The sequence below is a fragment of the Alosa alosa genome, chromosome 1 (genome assembly GCF_017589495.1).
Source record: "Alosa alosa isolate M-15738 ecotype Scorff River chromosome 1, AALO_Geno_1.1, whole genome shotgun sequence".
NCBI lineage: Eukaryota > Metazoa > Chordata > Actinopteri > Clupeiformes > Clupeidae > Alosa > Alosa alosa.
This window is the reverse complement of record NC_063189.1, coordinates 50,601,342-50,628,110: the sequence shown is the minus strand read 5'-3', so window position 1 is coordinate 50,628,110 and position 26,769 is coordinate 50,601,342. Positions and strand designations below refer to the sequence as shown.

Genomic DNA, 26,769 nt, shown 5'->3' with positions numbered 1-26,769 from the left:
ATAAAATACTGTTACTGTAGTAACTGTACCACATTATCCCAAGCTTCAAAGTAGTGTTAATTTCGTCAGACGAGACGAGAGGAAAAATGTTAGTCAACAACCTTTTTTTCCATGACTAAGACGAGACGATGACGAGACTGCACTAATGTCCTGAAACACTGACTAAGACTATCTTAAGATGCATTATTGTTGTGAAAAAAGGCGAGACTAAAATGTTTTGCTTGAAATAAAAACTAAGATAAAATTTCTCTTCCATTTTTGTCTACAAAATGAGAAGACAGAATAGCTGTTACCTTTTCAAAATATTACGAATGAGTTCATGGTTCATGCGCAGCAGCTTTCCTGTAGGCTAGTCTACGTGCTGTTGCTGCAACCCTGTGGCTGCAGCAGGAAACTACACAGAGATTTCTGCCAGAGTTAGGCTTTATGCCACAATGCTACATACCCAGAAGTTGAAGCTTCTCTCATATACAAATTAACATCCCCAGAATGTCAATCTGAAAAGTTTCAGCAAGTAATGTCAACTATTTAACTAGTTACACTGATGATGCAAAGTTTGCTAGCAAGTAAGCTAAGATGGAAAGTTAGCTAGCAAGTTAGCTAAGATTGAGAGTTTGTGTTCGCGTTTGGGCGCATATCGCCATCTAGCGTGGCATGGAGTAAAACATTCATACTTGGGTCCAAGACAGTGTTTCTCAAACTTTTTTTCAGATGAAGGATCACTTAACTAATCAATAAAAAAGAAACGCACGGACCACCTAGCTAAAAAGAAAAAAAATTGACCTAGCAGTATATTAGCCTACACAATACTCACTGAACCACCTTGCTTATTGTCTTTGCACTTTGTTTAATTGTGTCAGAGGATTCATATGATTTAAACTGGCATATCTGACATAGACAGTGTTGTAGAACAGTTTGAATTTACATACAAGTTGGTTCAATATTGCAAACAACTCATCTATATTATATTTTACCACGTCTGCTCGTGGACCACTTGGGATAGCTTGCGGACACTAAAACACTGGTCTATGAAGATCATGACAGTGGTCCAGTCAAATCTTTTACTGTCTATGGCCAAATCCCAGCCGAGCTATAACTGTAGCTTGACTTACCTGTGCATGTACTGACTGACAAAAAAAATCAGAATGAGTAATTATAACAGTCGAGTAGCCCTGTGGACACACAATATTGTTAGAAAATTGAGATGTGTGAAACACTATTTGACTAAAATGGTAATCAGAAATAATTTGTTATAAAAAAAGACTAAAATGTTTTGACTAAAACTGACTAAGACTAAGATAGCTTTAGTTTTCTTTTGACTAAAACTAGACTAAAATGACGAGACTTTTAGTTGACTAAAACTTGACTAACAAAAATGATATTTGAATGACTAAATATGACAAAGACTAAAAAGGACATTTCGTCACAAGACTAAGACTAAGACTAAATTAAAAATAGGTGACAAAATTAACACTACTTCAAAGAGCTCCCCATGTCTGTGACAGCCAGACGTGACACCGCTAAATTCTCAGCTTGTTTATACCCCACACTGAACGCGTAAGAAAGGCCCATCACTCTGGGGTGTGGTAGCCTACTCTCTGGGATTTATGCACCAAGGTAACTGAAGTATCCAATTTGTGTCTTGAAATTATGTTTGAAATAAATGTCTTAGAACAAAAACTTTGGATAGGCCTATATACTTCTATTTTATAGTTAGGCTATTGAAAATGAGTTGATCAGTAGGCTAGTTGAGTTTGTTATCAATAAACATAACAGCTAATGTCATGTTGAGCAGGAGATAGGCTACCATAAATCCTCAAATTATGCCCGGGATTGATTCTATTTATAGCCGGACAAATAAAGGCAGGTTCCCATATTTGCCTATACCATACCAACAATTGCCATCAGTCCACCAGCACTAGAAGACATTGCTTCGATTTAAGTCAATGAAATAACACCTCTTCTTAATATTTTATTATATTGTTGGTTGGATTAATAAAGTCGTTTTCCTACCATGGGTCTCCAACACACATTCTCAAGCTCATTGTCTTGCCGCCCCTTTCGAGCTAATTGCCAGAGGCTGAAGCTAGGCTGCCAGAGGCTGAGGCTACATTTAACACAATTGTTGCGTGACTCAAGGCATAATTAAACAATAACTCAATTTAGGCTACTTGGCTACGCAAAAAGGTTTCTATTACAGCACAACCCCTATTCAATGAATGGCTGCCTTGTCTCGCAATAAATAGAGATGGAAATCCCGACACTTTTTCAACTGCATGAAACATAACAGTGAACCATCAAATATCTCCCAGAGTTCAGTGCCCATCAGTCCCAACATTTAGCAATATAATCAAACAGTCCAAAAGTAAATTAGATCCCAAACCAAACCGAAAATGTTATGCTTTTGATGGCCTACCAGTATGCCGCTCCAAACGAAAAGCATCTCTAATGATGGTTGTTAGTAGACAAACTGGCTTCAGATATCCAACAGAGTAAATATAGGATTGTGCACTCTTACAGTACTGTAGATGGCTGTGGTTAGTGATGTGATGCTGTTAATGGAGAGTTTTACATAGTTAGCGCAAACCCTATAGGTTATTATTTATTTAGCTTATATAAGGCTTTTTTTCCTTATCAAAAGTGAGGGGGACGACGGCCGTCTCTTCAGCACTGCGTGGGACATATCCCCCACGTCCCCCGTGCCTCCTGCGCCCCTGCATCAACCTATTCTGTTCTTGCTGTTTGTCTCACGATACAGCCTGTAGCCTACTGAAACTATAGAAAGCCCCAGACGAATAGGCAAGATGTTTTGTGGTGCGTCGGGAAATGAGACATTTTATTTTTTATTTTTTTCCCGAAAAGTGGGGTAGCCACTGGCCTCGTGACCCACTGATGTTGGACCCCTAAAGCGCACTAAGACACTTGTCATTTTCCTTATAGCCCATAACCCATGGCTACACTAGACAGGCAACTGTGTTCTGTTCCCAGAGCATGCTTTTTCTGATCTTCAGGCTTAGGGCCTCCTCGACGAGGAGATTGCCCGCGGATAATTTGCGGCACAATTGAATGGTAGCCTATTATCGAACCGCGGACTGAAAGAAAAAGAAACATTCTCCTGATTAGAACCATATTTCTTAATTTAGTGTTAAATCAAATAAAGAGACATGCAATTAGGGGTAGTGGTGTCAGCGCTCATATAATGTAGGCTATGCGTAAAACTGAACCTGAGATGATGTCTAATCAAAAAATGGAAATAACAGGTCTTTGAATTGCCATGCGAAATTAGACTGTTATAGGCTTATAGTAGCAAATAGTCTGGTGATGACACAGCTTTTAAAACATGTATTTCACTCTCGCTGGAGAACGGGCTGTTGCACAAACAAATTAATTAGGGTGATGATCTGCCTCTCGTTTGGTTTTGCTAACCCATTCGCACAATAAATAATTTCTGAAAGGTTCTCTCCATTGTTAACGTGCAACATTTCTCCATGTGGGGTAGTGTTAAGCAGTGAAGTGATGGCCTACTGCAGGTAGGCAATATTCAGACAGAAGACGGGGACTGTTTTCTCTGTTGGTATTTCTGTCCTGTTCTGTTTCTGAAAACTGTGTTAAAATGGTGTTAAAAAACTGTGTTAAAATTTTCATGAGCTTAACCATTAATGAAAGTAAAACAAACATAAACAAAACAGCCAGATGCCTCCTCATAAAATAACAAAGACACCTTCAAAAACAATAACAAGTTCTATCGTGAGACTGCATGTCGTTTGGAGCAGCGTATCGGTAGGCTACCCTATATTAACAGAAGATTTTCCGTTGGCTTCGGGATATAGGCCTACCGGTAATTCACTTTTGGATTGTTTGATTATAGTGCTAACTGTTGTGTGTCTGTTGTGTGTTGCGGAACCATCTGAAAAGAGATGATGTATAGCCCATGTTCCCTTCCCTGATTCGTTGTGCTCGTTTCACGTGATGATGGCCATGCTGTTTTTCGCGAAGTAGGCTACATTTATTCATTTGACAGCCATACAGTGAATGGCAGCGGACTATATGCAACTTTACGCTGTAGGTATTAAGTAAGTATAAGTATATACTTTACGCTGTAGGTATAAGTAGGTATAAGTATATATACTCTTTTGATCCCGTGAGGGAAATTTGGTCTCTGCATTTATCCCAATCTGTGAATTAGTGAAACACACTCAGCACACAGTGAACACACAGTGAGGTGAAGCACACACTAATCCCGGCGCAGTGAGCTGCCTGCAACAACAGCGGCACTCGGGGAGCAGTGAGGGGTTAGGTGCCTTGCTCAAGGGCACTTCAGTCGTGCCTACTGGTCGGGGTACGAACCGGCAACCCTCCGGTTACAATTCCAAAGCGCTAACCAGTAGGCCACGGCTGCCCCACATTATAGCCTACTGTAACTGTGTATGTGACAAATAAATTAATCTTGATCATTAGAAGCACTGTGTAGGCTATGTTCCAGTGTTTCCCCTAGACATTTTTCCAGCAGCGGTGCTGTTGATCGTAGGAAGCCCCCCCCCCAAAAAAAAAAGAAAATGTTGGAAACAATGACTCCTTAAATGGTGACTTGGTGGATTTTGTGAAAGAAATGGACAGATTGATTGTTACAAATTATGACATAACCATCAACACAAGCATTTACAAAGCATGATTATTGCAGTCCTTGAACAGGATTATTCATGTTTTTCTTTCACCTTCGTCATTTACATTATTAGTAATTAGCCACTGTACAACTGTACACTGTAGGCCACTGTACAAACTATTACTATTTAGAACTAGATGTACCGCATAGTGGTACAAAATATGACCGCCACTCAGTCCTGTACATCCGTTCCGCGAAAATAAATCACACTTCAATTTGTCTCCATATTTTACTCCATCCCCCACTCTTGAAACTTTTGTGTATGCTTGTTTGGCATGCCTGAGTGTGTGTGTGCGGCTGCACAGAAAGTAGCTTACTGGTACTGAAAAGGTGAATAGATTGTAGAATAGCCAAAGAAGATGTAGCATTGTTATAAAACCTTTAAAATCTCTAAACAATCACAAGTAGGGCAGTTCATCACAGTTCATCCATTGCAACTGGATTGATGAAAGGTCACTTACACCTGTAGGCTACATTGTATTTGGGAAAAGCAAAAGGTATCAGCATAATGTTATTTATTTATTTATTTATTTATTTATTTATTTTTTATGTATTTATAAACAAAAACATCTCTGTCAGTTCCATGCCGTTTTTCAACAGCTATCAAAAACAAAGGTCATTTTTGGATGGATGGATTTTTTGTGAATGTTTCTTCTTCTACATAAGATTTTAGTCATCTTTAGTTCATGTAATACTTTATTGTCAATGCACAAATTAAGTAACAGTAGTCTGAAACGTTATTGTTAATGCACAAATTAAGTAACAGTAGCCTAGTCTGAAACGAAATGCTGTTTTACATCTAACCAGTGGTGCAAATAACTGACATGTCCAAATGGGCCTTGATGAAATGCGTAAGCTAGACTGTTCATACACATTTTAACGGGCCAAAGTTGAAGAGCTTTTTGTCCGTTATTGTTCGTGCAAATATAGGCTGATTCATGTTCCCTTGCATTGTTTAACTGAGGTCCATGGCTAGTCTGGCTTTCATCAGACCAAGCTCAATCTTTTAAGAAATCAAAAAATAAATAGCGGGCAGATCAGGCTGGGTTCACCCAGCCTAGTCCATAGGCACCCGATATTGTTTAATTTTCCGATTGAGATATACACGCTCTGGCTATTCTAAATGCAAAAATGCATCAGGGAGTTATGACAAAACGGTAACTAACAAACTAGATGCTAATGGAAAGCTGTTAGCTTCCCTAAGCTACAGGTAGGATTATAAGGTAGGCCTATTTACAACATAAATTGTCAATAGGCTATGCTGGCGACACAAATAAAATCTCCTTTTGAAACCAATGGCTTACGCCTTACAGTATCAAGCCGGACTTAAACTGTCATATCGCGGGCTTAAAAGTTGTAATAACATTCACGCAGCTCCATGAGTCACTTCTAAATGGGACCCACTACACAGTAGCTTAAGGTGTTTTGCTAAAGCAGCCATAATGAAATGAAGGTGTCATTGTTTGGATACTTCACACACACGTGCTTTTTAATTTCACAGACTACAACTACCAAGCTGTAATCAAAGCACATCGATTCCCCTCTCACACCCTGCACGCACTTAAAAACAAAATAAACAGGCGCCTCAGTCTCACGCATGTATAGGCAAAACTGTATCAGACCGATTGTAACGTTGGTAAATCTTCCATTGCACAGAATGATTTTGTAGCCGCGTGCAATAAATGACAGTCGAAAGATACAAACAGTGCTGCTATACATTTGCTTGGTATAACCGCATTTATAGTTTTCTACAAATGCAATCAATCAAATGCCTCCATCACTCAACCAACGCTAACGGTAACATTACCTAGGTCCTTATTGATATTACAAGATTAACGTACCTGCAGTAAAAACCAAGCATGTCCGATAAATAAAGGTGGTCCCCGGGGACGAAATGAAATTTTTCCGTAAAAGTCTAGTGGGGCTACATACCCACCAAATTTCATGTACCCCGGTGGTTCGGTGTCCCGGGTATCAATGACCAAATGTTTATGTGTGTGGGTGTGTGTGTGTGTGTGTGTATGTGCGTGCTTGTGTGTTTGCCTGCGTATGTGTGTTTGTGCATGTGCATGCATGCGTACATATGTCTACTGTGTGAGTATGTGTCATACGTATGATTACTGTAAATGTATGTGTGTGCGTGTGTATCTGTTTATGCACATGTGTGCACATGGAATGGGTTAACATGACCCCTGGAGGCAAACATACGGAAAAAATTGGTCATCCTAGGCCCTACAGTTCTCAAGATATTCACAGAGAACTGTGTCTGCCCTACCCTCCTTTCGGGGGGGTCCAGTCCAGCGGGGAGGGCTACAGATCAAAACGAAGAATGACGGTTCCATGCTATCCATGTGGGGGTACATGCCCACCAAGTTTTGTGTACCCCGGTCTTTCAGTGTCCCGGGAATCCTTGTTGGTGTACATCACTAAATGTACACATAAATTATTTTATTGTAAGGCCCCCATGAACGAAAGTACACAAAACTTGGCATGCATTCGGAGGGTGTCATAATGATCCTACACTTTTAATTTCGTGCAGTTTTGACCTTGTCAGCCAGAGATATTGTGATTGTGATACTGTGAAAGCTTTTTAATTTTTAACTAGGTGGCGCTATACATGAAATAAGTGGTAATGGGATGGGTTGACATGCCCCCTTAAGACCAAAATACATAAAAAAGGTCCCTACGGTTCTCGAGATATTCACAGAAAACTGTCTCCGGCCACCTACAGGCCAGTTGGTGTATAGTAACATAAATTAATTTATTGTGTGGCCCCCCATGAACGGAATTCCACAAAACTTGGCGTGCATACAGAGGGTGTCATAATGATCCTACACTTCCAATTTCGTGCAGTTTTGACTATGTTAGGTCACAGATACCTTCAATTACAACACCTCATTTTTACTTTTTTGTGTTTAACTAGGTGGCGCTATACATGAAATGAGTGGTTATGGAATGGGTTGACATGGCCCCTTGAGATCAACATAATAAAAAATGGTCCTCCTAAACCCCACGGTTTTCGAGATATTCACAGAAAACTGTGTTCGCCCTACCCTCCTTTTCGGGGGTCCAGTCCAGCGGGGAGGGCTACAGATCAAAACGAAAACGATGGTTCCATGCTATCCATGTGGGGTTACATGCCCACCAAGTTTCGTGTACCCCGGACTTTCAGTGTCCCGGGAATCATTGACGGAAATTTGGGCATGCGAAAAAGAAAAAAAAAAAAAAAAAAAAATAATCTTATTAAACCTATATGACCGCCGCTTCGCTGCGCGGCGGTCATAATTATTTACGATACATGATACATTAAAATATAATTGATGTCCTATTTTTTTTTTTAATTAAGGCATTAAGACAAAAGGCAAAATATGTTTTTTATTCCTCCCTTTAGTCAATTTCAGCATGGGTGTCTTAACTTTTGCACAGCACTGTATAAACTATATAGACTTCTCTTTCATGTCATTACACTGTATTGGGGCAATGGAAGTCGAATTGAGTGCCTGTCACTTTAAGGCTGTGACGGCCCGTGGGGCTTGCTTGATTCTCACGGTTTTAAGCTAACTTGGTAGCGTTGTGCATGGTGCATATGAAAATGTGGATGAAATTAATTATGTTTTCCATGTCATTTGGTAAAATAAATGCTCAAAAACTCAAAGAAAATCTATCTTTGATTATAGGAGATAAGTGTCTTGTATCATTTCTATAATTTTGGTGAGCTCTACAGCAATTACAAACTATCTCCAGATGTAAATGGTTACATATCCTATTACTCAAATTCAATTAAACCCACCAATAGGCTAGCTAGATTTTAGTTTCACAGCCTAGGTATTTTAGCAACACAGGGCTTGAAAGCATTGCCTGTATCACAAACAAAAACGAAACAATGCGTGGAATTTATCTGGGAATAGGCTACTGAAGGTAGGGGCGAGCTACCTCGCTGGCGTGTTTAATTTGGTTCCTTCCTTATCATGCGTTGAGTGCCAAAAACTTAATATTACGTTTTTTTATATTATTTTTTATATTATTTTTTATATTATTTTTTTTAATTACGAAACTAGACACTCTAACACACCTTATATGTGATTTTGGGAACTCTGTGATGAATGGAAATGAAATATATGACGATCGTGAAACTCATGAAAACGCACAATCTGGACATTTTATCTGGACGTTTTATCATAACTCGGTTGCCGCTTTGGGTCGAATCAGTGACGCATGCACGTCAGGTCAAAACCAGGCCATTTTCGTGGGTCTATCACTAGGTAGCAGTCTCGCCAGGTCTCGCTGATCACTTCCCGGAAAGTTCACACAAGTAAGTAACAGGCAACACTTCATATTTCATGAAAGACGTTATATCTCAATTTCTAGAAAAAAAAAGTGATTTTGGTGAAAACTAGCCACTGTTTAGCTTGGGATTTCTCAGGAACAGAGGCGTGTAGAAATACACAGTTTGCACCCACCGAGAGCTTAAAGTCTCACCTTTTAATCGAGCTATTGTATGTGTTCATAGCTATAACACAGAATATGCTGTGGCTGTACAAAAATCATCAACAATGGTAACAAAGCTCCCGAAAACAGCTTGGCATTCAATGAGTTAACATAATGTAGGCTACGTTTTTTTTGCACAAAATTGCATCTGCTAATAAACTTAAACATAAACACAAACAAGCATGATCTCCTGTGGAATCCCTGACTGCGCCTTCAACGTTAGCCTACTATTATTTGTTGACATCAAACCTGAACGAACGGCAGCTGTTCCTGAAGTTCACTTGCGTGTTTTTTTTTTTTTTTTTTAATTAGGCAACTTTTTTTGCAGTGGCGCTTGAATTCCAGGAGCGGCGCTGCGCCGCTGATGAATACATTGTAGGGGAAACACTGTGTTCTATAATGTCAATAACGAGGTAGGCTATTTTATTCGTTTGTCGTTCATCTACAAAGCTACCTGGCATTCTGTGTAAACTGGAGTAGGCCTAATCCACTGCAATAGCGATCAATCCACTGCAATAGTGATCAATAGGCGCAATCAATAGAAGCAATCAAAGAAAAACGTATCTAAATGTCTAAGTTGATTTCGTTGTTGCATGATCTTCATACAATGACTAAAAAACTCATGTGAAAAGAATGTGGGCATGATGATAGCCTGCTGGAAACAGTGGCTGTTGACATGCAAACAATCAATACGATGAAGTGGGAGCAATAACTTATTATAACACAGTAATATGTTCCTGCAGCGTGGTCACATGAAAATCGCAATCAACCCAATTATCCTACAGATTATAATACTATGCCTAGCTGACTGGGGTTAGGGTTGCAAAGGGGTGGAAAATTTCCGGTAAATTTCCGGAAACTTACCGGAAACTTTCCATGGGAAGTTAAGCTGGGGAATTTTGGAAATATTCCAAATGGGAAACTTTCATGGAATTAAAGGAAATTATGGGAATTAATGGGAATTTTTGGTAACTCCTACTGTTTCATATACAGACATTAACAATTTGGTTCGTAGTAAGCAATATGATTTGTTTGTTCGTATTTTCGCTTAGCTTAGCATACAAAGATAGCTAACATGCTAGCGGGAATCCCATTCTCTGCCTATGGTTTACTAGCGTGCTAAGCTAACAACACTGAAACCACTGAACTGCCCAAGATACACCACGCTACTCAACAACAAAATCCAATTGGTTGGAACATTGACTGACAATCAGTTTGTTCAGTTAGAATTCCAGAAAAAGGTAAAACAAATAAAAATATAATGACACAACATACCACCCCAACCAAACCTTATAGATTATGTAAATATAAATATAAATAATAATATAAATTATATATAAATTGTCAAGCTTAATCAGACAGATTAATCGTCCCATTACAGTTTATGCAAAATGACGTACACCCATTTGAATGAGGACAAAAGTGACGACAAGCCCATAACTGGGCAACTCTGTTTGCAAACTTCCCCCAGTTTCACACCAGTTATTCCCACATGAGATGACATTTTCACTGGGAGTTTATTTTCCCCATGCACATGAACGCATCATAGGTTTCCTTTATGTCTAGTAGCCTATGCTGATTGCTGTGTGCATGGGATTGACATATGTGCAGGGTAGAAATTTGACTGAAATTGCATTAAATCAGGTTATTTTAACTAATATTATGCTGCAAGATGGGGTTTTGTCCACTACATTTAAGTTCCCTGTTATAGACTAACTTGCCATATTAACAATTCCCAGTTTATTCCCATTAATTCCCGTTTATTCCCGTTAATTTCCGTATATTCCCGGTAATTCCCATGAAAAGTTTCCAACTTTGAAAATTCCCGAAATTTTGCAACCCTACTGGGGTACATTCAATGTAGCCTCACCGAAAACACTGTTGTCCAAACTCTCTGTAGATGTAGCCTATGAACAGCGGGACTATGCGTCCATACATAGCCACTTGGTGGTTGTTTGGGTCATTGCAGCTTCACTGGAGAAATACAAATAAAAGACATGTGAGGTCACGTGAGAATCACGCGTGAAGCCAGACAATTGAATGTAGTACCCACTGTAGTTTCCTGTGGCGGCAGGTGTGTTTGAACCTGCTGCTTTTGTGAATGTAATTAGTGTCTACACATCCTTTATCGTAACGTGCTGATTCACTAGGTGCAACACCCAACTGGGTCGGTGTAGACAGTAAGCATGTTTCCATCCAACTCATGCAAATTAGTGATGTGCATCCGTGGTAATGCGCATAAATAAAATGTGCATTGGTCACCGTTTCCAACACCTATTGATTCTAATTATTTGGGGACACTTTGCCTAAGTTGAGTGGAATAGCCTAGCCTAATTCATTCTGTCATTTTGAAAATATTTTGTTTAATATCGATTAGAAGGAGAAGGTGGAGAATGTTTATATCGCGCACTCGGGTGTTGGCAACTTCCTATCGCAGGAGACCGCCATACACTTGAGAACGACCAAGGTCTCGGCAGTTTTTTATATTTGGTGAAAGTCGCACTTCACTGACCAACAGTGGGTGGAGAGCTTAGATTCAACAAGTCCGGGTTTGAATAATTATGCCGAATGATAGGCCCAGCTGTTGCCCCGAGCACTCTATCTATCTATCTATCTATCCATAAATTGCAGGAACGTCTGTCTGTCTGCGTGTCATTTATGCGTTCGATTTCAAACTTGGCAGGTGTCTTGCTACTGGCATGAGTAAGTGCAGTGCATAGTTTGACATTATTTGGATAAGAAAAGCAAAATATATTGTTATATATCGGTAAGAAGCCACCCCTCTCACACAGCACAGCGCAGGACCAGAGAGAGAGGATAAGCGGAGATTTGGCAGCATTGAATCACGGTTAAAATGCAATATGTTTGGATGATTATCATGTCTGACCTCAACAATAAAAGACTCCCTGTATGCAGTTTACTTGCATAAAATGATTACGCGGATTTTGCAACAAGATGTCAACAAACATGGGTATAGTGGCTATTCAAAATTACATAAAAAGTATGTGCAATAAACTGACGCTTCCAATAGTCCAGGCTACATTGGACTTAAGACTTTGAATAAACAAACAACAATTCCGACTGCAAGGTCCCAAATTGAAACAAGCGATAGGCTAATGGTCCCGAATTTAACGTCTCAGAAGACGTGCCACACAGCTAGACAAGAGCAGACAGAGCGACGTCACTTATGCTACCAAAGACTGCTTTTGAGTCACATTTTTGCAAATGTCAAACGATGATGCATCATTCCACAAAATGGCTTGTCTTCACTATCAGGAAGTTATTCAATAAGCTTAACTATAGCCTTAACTCAAAACAGTTGTTAGGCTTATGTCATTCTGATCTGTAGAAATGTCACATGCAGCCATGCCTAAATTCTGCTTACTGCACATTAATTATAGGCTAATATGTTATGATATTCAGTATTCATTATTGAATGCTAAGCTGGAATGATGTTTTTCCCAATCATCCTATTGTTAAAGCTGCAGTTGGCAAGATTTTTTTTATCATATTCACTGAAACCGACACTATGCTCCAACAGAACAACATAAATCAGCTGGTTTTATAAAAAACCTGCACTTCTACCTCCACCTAGAGCCTGTTATTTGTTTTGCAAAAATCCACAGCTCCCGGTTCTTCTGGTCCAATCAGAGCAGGGCTGTGTGAGATCTGACTGTTAATCACAGTCTGGTGCAGTCTGGTGTGCACTGACGGGCACAAACTCGATGAGAGGGTGCTCGGTGGTAGTGTGGGAGGGGCATGAGAGTCCCCTCAATCTGTCAGACTTGCCAACTGCAGCTTTAAAGCAGGCATACCTGCGGGCATGTAATTAGGCTACAGGTTTTCTACAGGAATAGCATGTTTGAACGGGCACTGCACTAGTTGTATAAACTTGCGACATGTGCCTAATACAGAGTTGTTGGCGAAAACTTTGGCGTCAGCAAAACAACTGTGCACCGATGTGTGTATTCAGTTTGTTTTATTCTACCGGAACAAGCAAGAGTTGAAGAAGAGATGAAGTTGCCTAATGTTGGGGAAACGCCAAAGATTGCTGAGATTCTCTGAAGGTTACGTCACACGATGCGAATAAACCGTTTCCATCAACTTTATTCGCATTATACCTTATGCGCATCGAGAGTTAATCCATCCCCCTGTAGCGAATCAAATATAGATGCGCATTTCACGTGTTTCCAACCGGGATTTCTTATGCCCTCCTTACACTGAAAGACTTTGCAAAGATTTGGAAAAGATTTTTGAAAGACTACAGTCTCAGAGCCTCTCACATCTAGAGACAAGTGATAGAGTTGAGTCACAGACTAGTCACAGACTATGATTTTGCAACAACTAGGGATCATGCAGGGTCACTATTTACAAGACTGCTACTAGATTCCTTTAAATTATATCCATCGTGCACTACATATCAACAGGAACTCATATGATACCCTACATCAAAGTAATCTTTTCGTGGTTCTGCAGCATTGTTTCATGTGTGGAGAAGCGCACTTTGTCAACAGGCAAGGCAGACAACTGCTTGGAGCCCCGAGCCGCTGGGGGGCCCCGAGACCTGGTCTCAGCGTGTTTTCCCGTGCGACAAGCGAGAATTTCGTCCATAGAGATGGAATGATGGATTATGTGATTGCGTGCTCCTGTTCTGTTGTACAAACAGTACATCTGAAAAGAGTTCAAATAATCAGCACATATTTTGGCTACTGTGGTAAAGGTCAATCGAGGGTGTAAAGTGATGACGGATCAACATCGGAGTTTGGCATTGATTTAATGAAGTTATAGTAATGCTAATTGGCAGAAAGATTGAACATGGTTTGCAAATGACAATATACTTGAGCTAGCTAGCGATAGTTACAACTAGTTAAGCAAGGAGATGGTTAACATCATGTTTACATTTCTGCGCAATGCGATAAGGACCAAGCACGCATTCATTTTTTAAATCGCATTAATCGTGTTCTGCCAAAGATTTTTAATTTTACATCGTCACTTGTTCTGTTATCAACGATTCTCTTTGGCTTCTAATATTTTACCCTTTGATGCACTGTTTCTTGTCCTTAAACTGACACAGACACTTGCTAGAAGATAATAAACATTAACGCACGAACTCCCGGTAGGCTGAATGGGTGTTTTACTTGGGTCGGCAACAGGCAAATTATGGCTCGGCCCAGCCAAATTATTGTGGCAGTCCAATTTTTAAAAACATTTTATTTTACAATATCGATTTACAAAATAGCCTATTCACCAATTAGACTGCAAGTGGTAGAAAGAACACCAGAACGCACTGGATCCTGTTAGCCTACTCTGTGCATAGCCCTCGGCCAGCGCTTCAATGTTGCGCTTTTGTGCCTCTGTTTGGAGCAGATAGACCACCAAGGTGCCGCTGCGTTTCGTAGTGCGGTATGATCGGCTATTCTTTTTAAACAGCAACAGCGTTGTTGCATATCAGATAGGCCTACACAGGCTTTGCATTTGTGAATCCAGGTAGGATGGACATTTTCTTTCCATTCCTCTTTATATAAGAATAAAAGTATTATAGACTTTATCCAAAGAAGTAATTAGAATTAGTCAGGCTCCGTGCTAAACTGTCCATCAATGCCAAACTTATAGTAGCCTAGTGCCTAGTGTCACAATATTGAAAGGGGAGATAAAATAGAGTTCATTAAGAGAAATTAATTACTAATTTTGGGTATAGGACCCCAATAAAACTATTTCATTTCTATACTTTATATTTTGTACAAAGTTTATATTGGAGTTTTAAAGTAATTTTTAGTTATTTATTAACTTTTTTATTCTTCACATTTATTTTTTCAAAATAACAAGGTTTTTCATGTTTGGAACATTTGGAATAAAGAAAGGCTTTATTTCATAAATTTTTCGTTGGTGTCAGATTATTTATAGCCTAACATAATGGTGATGAACACTGGTCGATAGGGCCCCCTAGGAATTTTTGCTTAGGGCCCCCACAGACCTTAGAATCGCCTCTGAATGTGTGACATCCCTAATAGATATAGAGTTGTTCTGTCACGTGATAATAGCCGACTAATAATTTATAAGAAATTAAATAACAAATAATCATATAGGCTACAGCTGTCGCCTACTTAGCCCCTTCCTGTTTGGTGTTGGAGAGAGGTCACTATTGGTTTTTATATTGTTCACGTCACTATTTGCATGAGCCAGGACTAAAAAGTAGAGATGCACCGATATGGAATTTTAGGGCCGATAACGATAACCGATATTTATTGGTTTGTTGTGGCCAATACCGATACGATAACCGATAATATTACTCTTGAAAAAAAATTGTGAAAAGTGATTTGGGGAAAGCATTTAATAAGCATAATTTTATTGCAGTAATTTTACCTACCACCAAATGATGGACAGAACTCATAATAGTCCTCAATAGTATGGCAGTCAACAACATAACAGTAGCCTAGCCCTACAGTATGTGTGGCTCCTTTAAGTGAACCTGACGTCAGTGAATTGCGAGTGAGTGGCTAGAGAGTTTGAATCGTTTTCATTTAGGACTAAACGCTCATAAACGGCTCAGCTTGGAATAAGCTACAGTATAGCGACCAAATCAGAGTTTGTGAGGGAAACTTAGGTTTAGTTTCAACTGCGGGTAACTGAATAAAGCTGCAACTCCTCAGACTGTATCTTATCTCCGTCTACTCTGTTGTGCACAACCTGCTGCAGCAAAAATGGAAGGCGTTAGCCCCGAAGGTTTTAATAACATATTATGATGACCTGTCTGGAACTGAAGCACGAATGGTTAGCATGTTTCTAGGTAATAATACAAAACCCAAGCTAAAGTAATGCAAATAATATACTAAAACACAACTTAGAACTAGGCCTACTTATGTACTTTCGTCCCACTACTTGAGTTTGTTTATTTGTTTCCCCGACCAGCTGTGGTAAAAGTGTAAACACACCAGCACAAGACGGCTCTAGATAGGGCTGAGCTCCGCTCTGTTAAGGTTAAATGGCGGATCATTCACGAGAGGATTTTGAGATGCACAGATTCCCAAATGAACGCATATCCACAGATTTTGTTAGAGTGGTGAAATACATTCACACCGCTGACATTATATTGAGGAAAAAGTATAGCCAACCAAGCTCAAGTAGGTTAGCTCAGTGTAGCCAGACGGACCTTACGTAGGCCTAAATTAGGACTTTAAAAAATATCGGCGCAAATTATCGGCCAGAATTCTGTTATAATAATATTTTCATTTTTTCACTTATCGGCTAATAATATATCGGTCGCCGATATATCGTGCATCCCTACTAAAAAGACTTGCAATAATATCAAACATGTTTGATATTGTCGTAACGGCAAAACTAGAAAAAGACTGACTCCGACTGACTTAAAACTGATTAAAAAAAGATTGGCACCTTACACTAAATGACAGGAGTGCGCCACGATTCCAGTACAACTCCCATGATTTCTGTCCAACTTTGGAAATGTAGTCGCCGACTGTGAAAACAGACCAAAATCGTACAATGTAAGGCCGCCATTATTGGAATAGATAAAATGCGCATTAGGAAGTTGGATGGAGACACGGTAACTAATTACATTCAGAATAGCGGCAGGTTCAAACACTCCTGGCTCCACAGGAAACAAACGAGCTCACCGAGAGCCTTTCGTGCAACTAGTCAATAGTACTACTCACTTCGCAACACTCTACACACTCCTGTAAAGTAGGTGGCGTATGCAACAAATGAACGATGAATCAGCCAATAAACTGAAGAAGACTAGGCTACTCACTTCAAGATCTGCTTATCTTATGAACCAAAGCCAGTTTTGCGTACATGATTGAGACAGAATTGGAGAAGGGATCACATACTGAGGAAAGAATCAGTCCCTCAAAGATTGGAATTAAATGTTTCTGACTGTCAAGCTATTTTATCCAGTCTATGCTGTCAAGTATTGTACTTTTGTAGGTCTACATTTTCTCTACTGGCCCAGCCTAGGCACAAAGCATAACCTGTCGTGAAAGAAAAACACGTAAAATGTCCAACAACCTGTGCCTCTCATAAATGAGGTTGTAATGAATTGGGTGCTGTTTCAAACTTCAATATCAACTTATTCAGCCAAAGCAACGCACGCTTTGACCTAAAGCCTAATTACGCTGAAGCCTAATTACTCTCACATTCTTAAAGTGACAGGCACTCAATTTGACCTACACACTGTAGCCTACTGTAATGACATTAAAGTTAAATCTAAGTCAATATGATAATGTGTAAAATGTAAGTCAAAATAAAAATCAATATGACATATTCAACCTACTGTAGGCTAATATGTATTTTAGCTGGTAATTACGCAGATCATAAATAATACATTTCAAAATGTATGAAATACCAACATATGATATGAAGCCACCTTTTCAGTGAGTGTGTTGGGGAGTCTATGTCGTGTAATGTCTATGATCTCCACTGGTGTGGTGGGGGCTCCCAAATCAAATCAAGAAAGTATCAAAATTCTTGATTTATTATCAGTATCAAAACAAAAATTGTGACACACTAAAATTCTTATAATGTATTTTTCATTGGCTATGGCTCCTGACTGATGCTTAAGATAAATAGATAGCCTACAGAACATCTATGATTTTGTAAATAACTATTATTGTATTGGATTTGAGTTGTATCGGTCTACAACACTACAAATGGCACTGGGAAACCATACATACTGTTATATTTTATTCACCTGGTTTAACAACTACCACTATATAGCCTATGTAGTCTAGGCTATGGGCCCCGTGTGTCTGCCAAGGGCCCTGCACTAAAAGATTGTGCTGATACCTTTTGCGCCCATTTATTATTGCCCCCCCAAATAAGCCAAATGCCCCCCAAAGATGACATCCTGGTAACCCCTCTGGCTATTTCACTGGTTTAGCTTCACTATTTTGAGATGTTTCATCAGATTCACTTCAAGCTTGGTGTCCTGATTTTATATTGTGTGTGTAGGTAGGTTGAAATGGATGAAAACTCACAAAATGTGGCACTCACATCATCCCTGTCTCTACTCAGGGACAGAGGTTTGGCCCCAGATGTGGCCCAGGGACTCCATAGCGCCCTCTTATGTCACTGAATCTTCTTGCTGGCAATGCCGGCAGTATAAAACGTGCTTCCAATGTATAAAACTCACAAAACAAATGTATTACACACATCAGGTGAGTGCATTTCACACACACACCACATTGGAGTGCATTGTTGGATTACAAAGTGTCCATACACAGAGTTTTGTGTGTGTGTGTGTGTGTGTGTGGGGGGATGATAGGTAATAAACCTGAATTCATAAGATTGCTCATAAGACATAAGATTATTTTTTGAGAGCTGGCGTCATGTGATATGAGTTGTAACATTCCACACTATTCCCTCTTGTGCAGTGATTCAGCTATCAGGTAGGTAGTCCTGTAGTTAACTAGTCATTACACACACAATGGACGTTAGAAGATTTTTAAGTTGTGCTATTTCAAATGAGTGTAACAGCCAGCCATCGGGATCTGACCTGGATACTGTACAGCAACTCAAATAATGACAGATAAACAGACACAGACATGGAGGCAACTACGAACAGCTCTGAAGGAAGGCAAATCAAGCTAACTGTAACCCCAGAGATAAGCAACCTCTAGGTAATGTTAAGGATGATCTTGAGGAAAAACATGGTTGCCTGTGTAATGGTAGCCAGCTGATAGGCTACGTAGCTATACATATGCAGCCGATGTTGTGTAAACCTCCCTCCCAATGTTGAGAGGCTAATATAGGCTGCTTTATACTGGGGTTTTTAGCTCACTTGCTTTTGCACTCAATTCCTGATCTGAAATGCTGCGAGTTGCTTGTTTGGGTCCAGGCGAGTGCAGTAGTTTTGTCAAAATACCAAAATTATTGTTTCGATATCAATAACAAGTCAGGAATTGCAACATTTTTTTTTTACTTTTTTGAGACTTTATAAAAATTTGATTTGATTTTGGGGGCCCCCACCACCTTGACGTCATCAGAAATATTGATTATAGTGTGATCATTCAAAACCAGTGGCCATCCTAGATTCTGCTCAACCCTCCACACATGGAAAATGATGGCTTAAGTCATGTGTTTCTATTTCATATATTTTGGAATTCATATATATAGTATAGAGTATATAATTATTATGACCGCCGCGCAGCGAAGCGGCGGTCATATAGGTTTAGTCAGATTTTTTTTTCTTTTTTTTTTTTTTTCGCATGCCCAAATTTCCGTCAATGATTCCCGGGACACTGAAAGGCCGGGGTACACGAAACTTGGTGGGCATGTAACCCCACATGGATAGCATGGAACCATCGTTTTTCGTTTTGATCTGTAGCCCCCCCGCTGGACTGGACCCCCCGAAAGGAGGGTAGGGCAGACACAGTTTTCTGTGAATATCTTGAAAACCGTAGGGTTTAGGAGGACCATTTTTTTTTTTGTATGTTGATCTCAAGGGGCCATGTCAACCCATTCCATAACCACTCATTTCATGTATAGCGCCACCTAGTTAAACACAAAAAAGTAAAAATGAGGTGTTGTAATTGAAGGTATCTGTGACCTAACATAGTCAAAACTGCACGAAATTGGAATTGTAGGATCATTATGACACCCTCTGTATGCACGCCAAGTTTTGTGGAATTCCGTTCATGGGGGGCCACACAATAAATTAATTTATGTTACTATACACCAACTGGCCTGTAGGTGGCCGGAGACTGTTTTCTGTGAATATCTCGAGAACCGTAGGGCCTAGGAGGTCCACCTTTTTTATGTATGTTGGTCTTAAGGGGGCATGTCAACCCATCCCATTACCACTTATTTAATGTATAGCGCCACCTAGTTAAAAAAATTAAAAAGAAAAAAATTAGGTGTTTTCATCACAATATCTCTGGCTGACAAGGTCAAAACTGCACGAAATTAAAAGTGTAGGATCATTATGACACCCTCCGAATGCATGCCAAGTTTTGTGTACTTTCGTTCATGGGGGGCCTTACAATAAAATAATTTATGTGTACATTTAGTGGCATTACACCAACAAGGATTCCCGGGACACTGAAAGACCGGGTACACAAAACTTGGTGGGCATGTACCCCACATGGATAGCATGGAACCGTCATTCTTCGTTTTGATCTGTAGCCCTCCCCGCTGGACTGGACCCCGAAGAAAGGAGGGTGGGGCAGACACAGTTCTCTGTGAATATCTTGAGAACTGTAGGGCCTAGGATGACCAATTTTTCCATTATGTTTGCCTCAGGGGTCATGTTAACCCATTCCATGTGCACACATGTGCATAAACAGATACACACGCACACACATACATTTACAGTAATCATAATGTATGACACATACTCACACAGTAGACATATGTACGCATGCATGCACATGCACAAACACACACACACAGAGGCAAACACACAAGCACATACACACACACACACACACCCACACACATAAACAAAAATTTGTACACGCACACATGCACATAATTCAAGAATTTTTCCCGTCATCTACTCCCTGAATTTTTGGTAATTGATACCCGGGACACCGAACCACCGGAGTACATGAAATTTGGTGGGTATGTAGCCCCACTAGACTTTTACGGAAAAATTTCATTTTGTACCCGGGGACCACCACCAAAATCATCATCATCATGGCTGTATTTTCAGTATTGGCGATAAGTAGTCGTTTGTCCACTAGATGGCGCATCGTTGCAGTGAGACGTAATTTTGTTGGACGTAATTTCCGTTAGCGTTAGTTGAGTGATGGAGGCATTTGATTGATTGCATTTGTAGAAAACTATAAATGCGGTTATACCAAGCAAATTGATAGCAGCACTGTTTGTATCTTTCGACTGTCATTTATTGCACGTGCTACAAAATCATTCTGTGCAATGGAAGATTTACCAACGTTACACCGGTCTGATACAGTTTTGCCTATACATGCGTGAGACTGAGACGCCTGTTTATTTTGTTTTAAGTGCGTACATGGTGTGAGAGGGGAATCGATGTGCTTTGATTACAGCTTGGTAGTTGTAGTCTTGTGAAATTAAAAAGCACGTGTGTGTGAAGTATCCAAACAATGACACCTTCATTTCATTATGGCTGCTTTAGCAACACACCTTAAGCTACTGTGTAGTGGGTCCCATCTAGAAGTGGCTACTTCATTCGCGCTTTCCTTGACTCATGGAGCTGCTTGAATGTTATTACAATTTTTTCGCCACGATATGGCAGTTTAAGTCCGCTTGATACTGTAAGGCGTAAGCCATTGGTTTTCAAAGGAGATTTTATTAGTGTCGCCAGCATAGCCTATTGACAATTTATGTTGTAAATAGGCCTACCTTATAATCCTACCTGTAGCTTAGGGAAGCTAACAGCTTTCTATTAGGATCTAGTTTGTTAGTTACCGTTTTGTCATAACTCCCAGATGCATTTTTGCATTTAGAATAGCCAGAGCGTGTATATCTCAATCGGAAAATTAAACAATATCGGGTGCCTATGGACTAGGCTGGGTGAACCCAGCCTGATCTGCCCGCTATTTATTTTTTGATTTCTTAAAAGATTGAGCTTGGTCTGATGAAAGCCAGACTAGCCATGGACCTCAGTTACACAATGCAAGGGAACATGAATCAGCCTATATTTGCACGAACAATAACGGACAAAAGCTCTTCAACTTTGGCCCGTTAAAATGTGTATGAACAGTCTAGCGACACATTTCATCAAGGCCTATTTGGACATGTCAGTTATTTGCACCACTGGTTAGATGTAAAACAGCATTTCGTTTCAGACTAGGCTACTGTTACTTAATTTGTGCATTAACAATAACGTTTCAGACTACTGTTACTTAATTTGTGCATTGACAATAAAGTATTACATGAACTAAAGATGACTAAAATCTTATGTAGAAGAAGAAACATTCACAAAAAATCCATCCATCCAAAAAAAAATGACCTTTGTTTTTGATAGCTGTTGAAAACGGCATGGAACTGACAGAGATGTTTTTGTTTATAAATACACAAAAAATAAATAAATAAATAAATAAATAACATTATGCTGATACCTTTTGCTTTTCCCAAATACAATGTAGCCTACAGGTGTAAGTGACCTTTCATCAATCCAGTTGCAATGGATGAACTGTGATGAACTGCCCTACTTGTGATTGTTTAGAGATTTTAAAGGTTTTATAACAATGCTACATCTTCTTTGGCTATTCTACAATCTATTCACCTTTTCAGCACCAGTAGGCTACTTTCTGTGCAGCCGCACACACACACTCAGGCATGCCAAACAAGCATACACAAAAGTTTCAAGAGTGGGGGATGGAGTAAAATATGGAGACAAATTGAAGTGTGCTTTATTTTCGTGGAACGGATGTACAAGACTGAGCGGCGGTCATATTTTGTACCGCTATGCGGTACATCTAGTTTTGTTAATAATGTATAGTATTTTATAATCTGCTTATTACACGGCTCTTCACAAGGCAAGTAGAACGCTCCATTGGCTTGAATGGGATTTCCCAAAGTTCTACGGTAAAAGATATAATAACCGCTGTCAATGGCAACAGGTTTTGTGCTTCTGATACGTCTTGCATTTCACTATGCAAGGACGAACTTCATTCAAAAGTGAAAGCAGATGGTTGATCAGCTGAAGAAGAAGAATGTTTGATTCAAGTTCAGCGTGTGTTGTTGCAAACTATTTGTTTCTCAGCAAATGCCACGATGAACGGTAACATATAGGCTAGGCTATGTAGGCTAAAGTCATGTCGTGGGGAGTTATTATTTCGTTTTGGCAAGTAGCCGTGTAATAAGCGGGATAATGTATAGAACGCCGGTCATTATTGGGAAAATAAGTCCCTTCAGGACGGAACAAAACCCCTCCGCTGTGCGTCGGGGGCCGGTTCGTCCTGTCGGGACTTATTTTCCCAATAATGACCGGCGTTCTATACATTATCCCTTACATCCCAGACAGCACACATACATCTGCTCGATGTCGGTTTCAGATCAGCATGGAATCCTCCCATATAATAATGTCGCAGGGGTATCGGCCTGAAGTCGCTTCCCGCAATCTGTTTTTTTAACCCCAGCTTCCATGTATGTTGGCTTTTGATCGTTCCTACTACCCAAAGCAGATCCCGCCATCTGTTCTTTTTTTTGCGTGTGTAGCAGGCAGCCAGGCACGTCAGATCAGCCTCCTGGAGCAGCGATTTTCAGGTTGGTAAATTCACTCATGTAAATTGTCAGAAAATAGGCATTGTGTCAATTGTATGACTGTTTATATATTTGCCTGCTATAGGCTAAGCCATAACTTGGTGTACATTACTTTATAAAGAGCTGTTTTGGGGTAATTACAACTTCGTTGTGAACTAATTCATGTTAGCTAGTTGAGCTAACACTGGAAAATATGTTAAACCTAGCTAGCGGCTATGGCGAAATGTTAACACTACAGCATCCATGGTTACCGGTACAAGGACAGCAATATGCTTGGGTGTAAGAATAGCAAGTTATCATTTGACCGTGAGGCTGTCGTTTTTGTATGGAGAGGAGTGGGAGCTAGGCTATTAGCTAACGTTACTGTCTTGGCTGAGCTAACCTGCTGGTCGTGTCATCATAACGCCTTTGCACAGAGGAAATGCACAGATATATGCATCAGCCGAAGTTCCCAAAGCAAATGTAGGCTACGTTTCAGTCCCAACTTTCTCTAGTCACTTCCAGAGGTCGTGTTTTGGCCGGCGTTAGCGCGCTAGCAAAGTAACGGCATTAGCTCTGCTTGATTGAAATATCAGCTGAGGTAATTCTAATGGGTTTGAAATCTATTTCTCCGAGCTCGGTAGTGGTTCTCTACATCTATGAAAATTCATTAACAGCAATCGGTAAGGGTAGACTTTAAAGATGAAAGTGTTGCGGTGAATTAATTGTTATTTTTGTCTCTTGCAGGAGAAGAAGCTGATTTTTGGGGGAACATTTTCTAACAGCATTTTTTCATCATTCAGACTTTTTTAAACATTCAATAAAATGAATTGAAAATATTTCTGGCCTCTTTCTTGTGTCTTAATAGATCTAATCATTTATAGCCTAGTGTAAAATGTGCAATCTCAAGTTCCGACCTAAATAAATAAAGGTTGTATAAGCCGGGGGTGGGCATAGCTTTGATGAGTCATTGAAACATTGGCTCATTGTCGTTTTCGATGATTTGCAGACATCCCGGCAATGTCTTGCCAATGAGCAAACGCTTCCTATGCGATGTCTTCTAGACTCTAACGGCATTCATCGGCCCGACATCGGTAAGATTTATGTGTGCCGTCTGGGATAATTATTATGCTAAAAACATGTAGTCATTTGAATACTTCATATTGATTTTTAAACTATTACACTTAGGCATATCTTTAATGTTGTGTGAAGGTCTATTTGAGTGCAAATTGGTGGTGTGTGTAATTGAATGCCTGTCACTTTAAGAAATATGTGAGAATAATTATAACCGCCACTAGCATAGCGGTCATATAGATTGTCAAAGATTCAACGATTCCCAGGACACCGAAACACCGGGGCACACGAAACTTGGTGGTCATGTAGCACCTTATGGAAAAATGTTGTTTGGTCCCCGGAGACCACTTACACTTATGTTGTCAGCATTACAAGGAAGATTTCAGAAATAAAATCAGTCATTGGACAGCTGAGATATTAGACAATTGGTCATTGTTACAATTGTAACGAAATTAGAACGGTCGGGGACGTAAGGGTTAATCGTTTGACAGCCCTATATAATACCTTTAGCGGACGTCCTGCATCAATATTCACTCTCATAATTCAATGTCAATAGGCTTTGTTTTCAGCCTGTGTCACGGGTTGGGGAACCTATGTGCTCGGGCTCGTCATCACCGCTTGCGGTTTCATTATTACGTGAACCTACCGTGAGTACAGATGATATATGTTTAGCCAAAGAGGGGTTTATCTGAAGAGCGTGTGAAAAGCACCATCCTTGAAGATCAAAAATAGCTTTGAGTCCATGTCTTTGCGTTTCCGTCTCCCGTACTATCAGTTCTGATGTGATGAGGCTGACTCGGAATACCTCATATGCAGTGAAATGCTTGGGATTCCAACGCCCTAAGTAAATGTACAAAGACAAATCACCTCGGTAATTTAATCAGAGGCTATGACAGGCATAACAGACCTAACGTCTCTGCTACAAAGACGTGACCCATTTGAATGTAATTGAGATCGACAGAACAAACTCACCTATTCGATAAATTAGAACCCTGCTTCCCGTAGGGTCCCGAGATCGAAGTACGCCATGGTAGTTGTTTTGCAGAAGACCCAACACTGACGATGGGTGAAGATTTAATGCTATTTCGGGACACTCTTTTCTCCATTTAACGTAGTTCACCAATAACTGTGGAAGACAGCACGAATGCGTTTTCGTCCTTTTAGCCTACATTTGCAAAAACCTGAATAGCCTTTCTCAATATTGCAGTGGCAGACTAGGCTACCAATCTAATTTACTATCCAAATGCAAAGGACCAATCCCGATTACAAGGTTGTTTACATTCAGCAACTTACAAATATGATCTAAATAAATAGCCTACAGTAGGCCTTGACCTATAGGCCTACGTTCACAAGTTCGAACAGCTAACATTGTTTCGCTATGGAAACTGCAGTAAATGCCCGAGTGTTAAGCCTAGGCTAGAACTTTTTTTAGACAGGGAAAGAGCTCATACTAACCTTAAATGATAAGTCAACATCAAAATCTCTCGCCCTTAGAAACCTAACTAAAAAGTGATCTGAAAGATGCAGTTCACATGAAATGTTTGCCTCTTGCTCTGCTCTATCCCTTAACTTAGAAACATACACTTTCAGCGAGTCATCAGTTAAATCGTTCACATTTTCTAAAGGTAGGCCTATGTCGCGTTCCTCTCCAAACTTCACGTCATGCCTTGACCACATTTGAAAAACTCGAATGTGGCTTAAAGGCTACCATATAACCTACAGCCTGAATTCCTACTTCGCGCACACATGTATGTCCAAGTTTAGCCTTTGCCCATATTAAACTCTGACTGAAAACGTTATGTGGCAAAGGTGTTTACCCTTTCCTATCCAAACAGCAGCAGGCTATGGCTGACTAGAATAGGTAACATATTGTTACCGATTTGACCAGCAGACCACTGACCCTGGTCCTATAGGCTAGGCTATAGGCCTAACCCAGATAGCAAACTCATTATGGCCCAAATTTGGCCCAAACTTGCCATTTTGACAGAGTTTTGGAAGGATGTAGGCCTACACCCCATATATGGCTCAAGTTTGGCATGCCAGAATCAAAACAAAAGGAGGCCAAAACTCACCCAAAACCAATTGTGGCATTCCAAAATATGACCATAACTGTCCCCAAAAGAGTCCAAAATCCCCCAAATCCAGCCAAAAAGTAGCCAAAACTGACCCAAAGTGAGGCCATAATTATGCCAAATGATTGCTTCTACATTGAATCTTTACATTTATTTAATTTTGAATTTTGCAATATGTCTACATTAGTTTATAATGAATTGTTATGTCCTAGTATATCCATCCTAGGCTCATATTGTTAAATTAGCCTATTAATATGTCAATATAGATTTTTTACAAAAAAAAAAAACAAC

The 26,769-nt window shown here is 39.9% G+C and overlaps 1 protein-coding gene across 1 annotated transcript in view; it reads right to left on the bottom strand.

Annotated features, from left to right (window-relative positions):
• ttpa (tocopherol (alpha) transfer protein) overlaps positions 1 to 26,224 on the bottom strand; it is a 67,599-nt gene extending 41,375 nt beyond the window's left edge. Inside the window, 3 exon segments of the mRNA XM_048246336.1 lie at positions 25,053 to 25,246; positions 25,379 to 25,532; positions 25,862 to 26,224. Of these exon segments, the coding sequence (XP_048102293.1) occupies positions 25,053 to 25,246; positions 25,379 to 25,532; positions 25,862 to 26,083 (570 nt within the window). The 5' untranslated portion in view covers positions 26,084 to 26,224.
• Between the last annotated feature and the right edge of the window lie 545 nt (positions 26,225 to 26,769).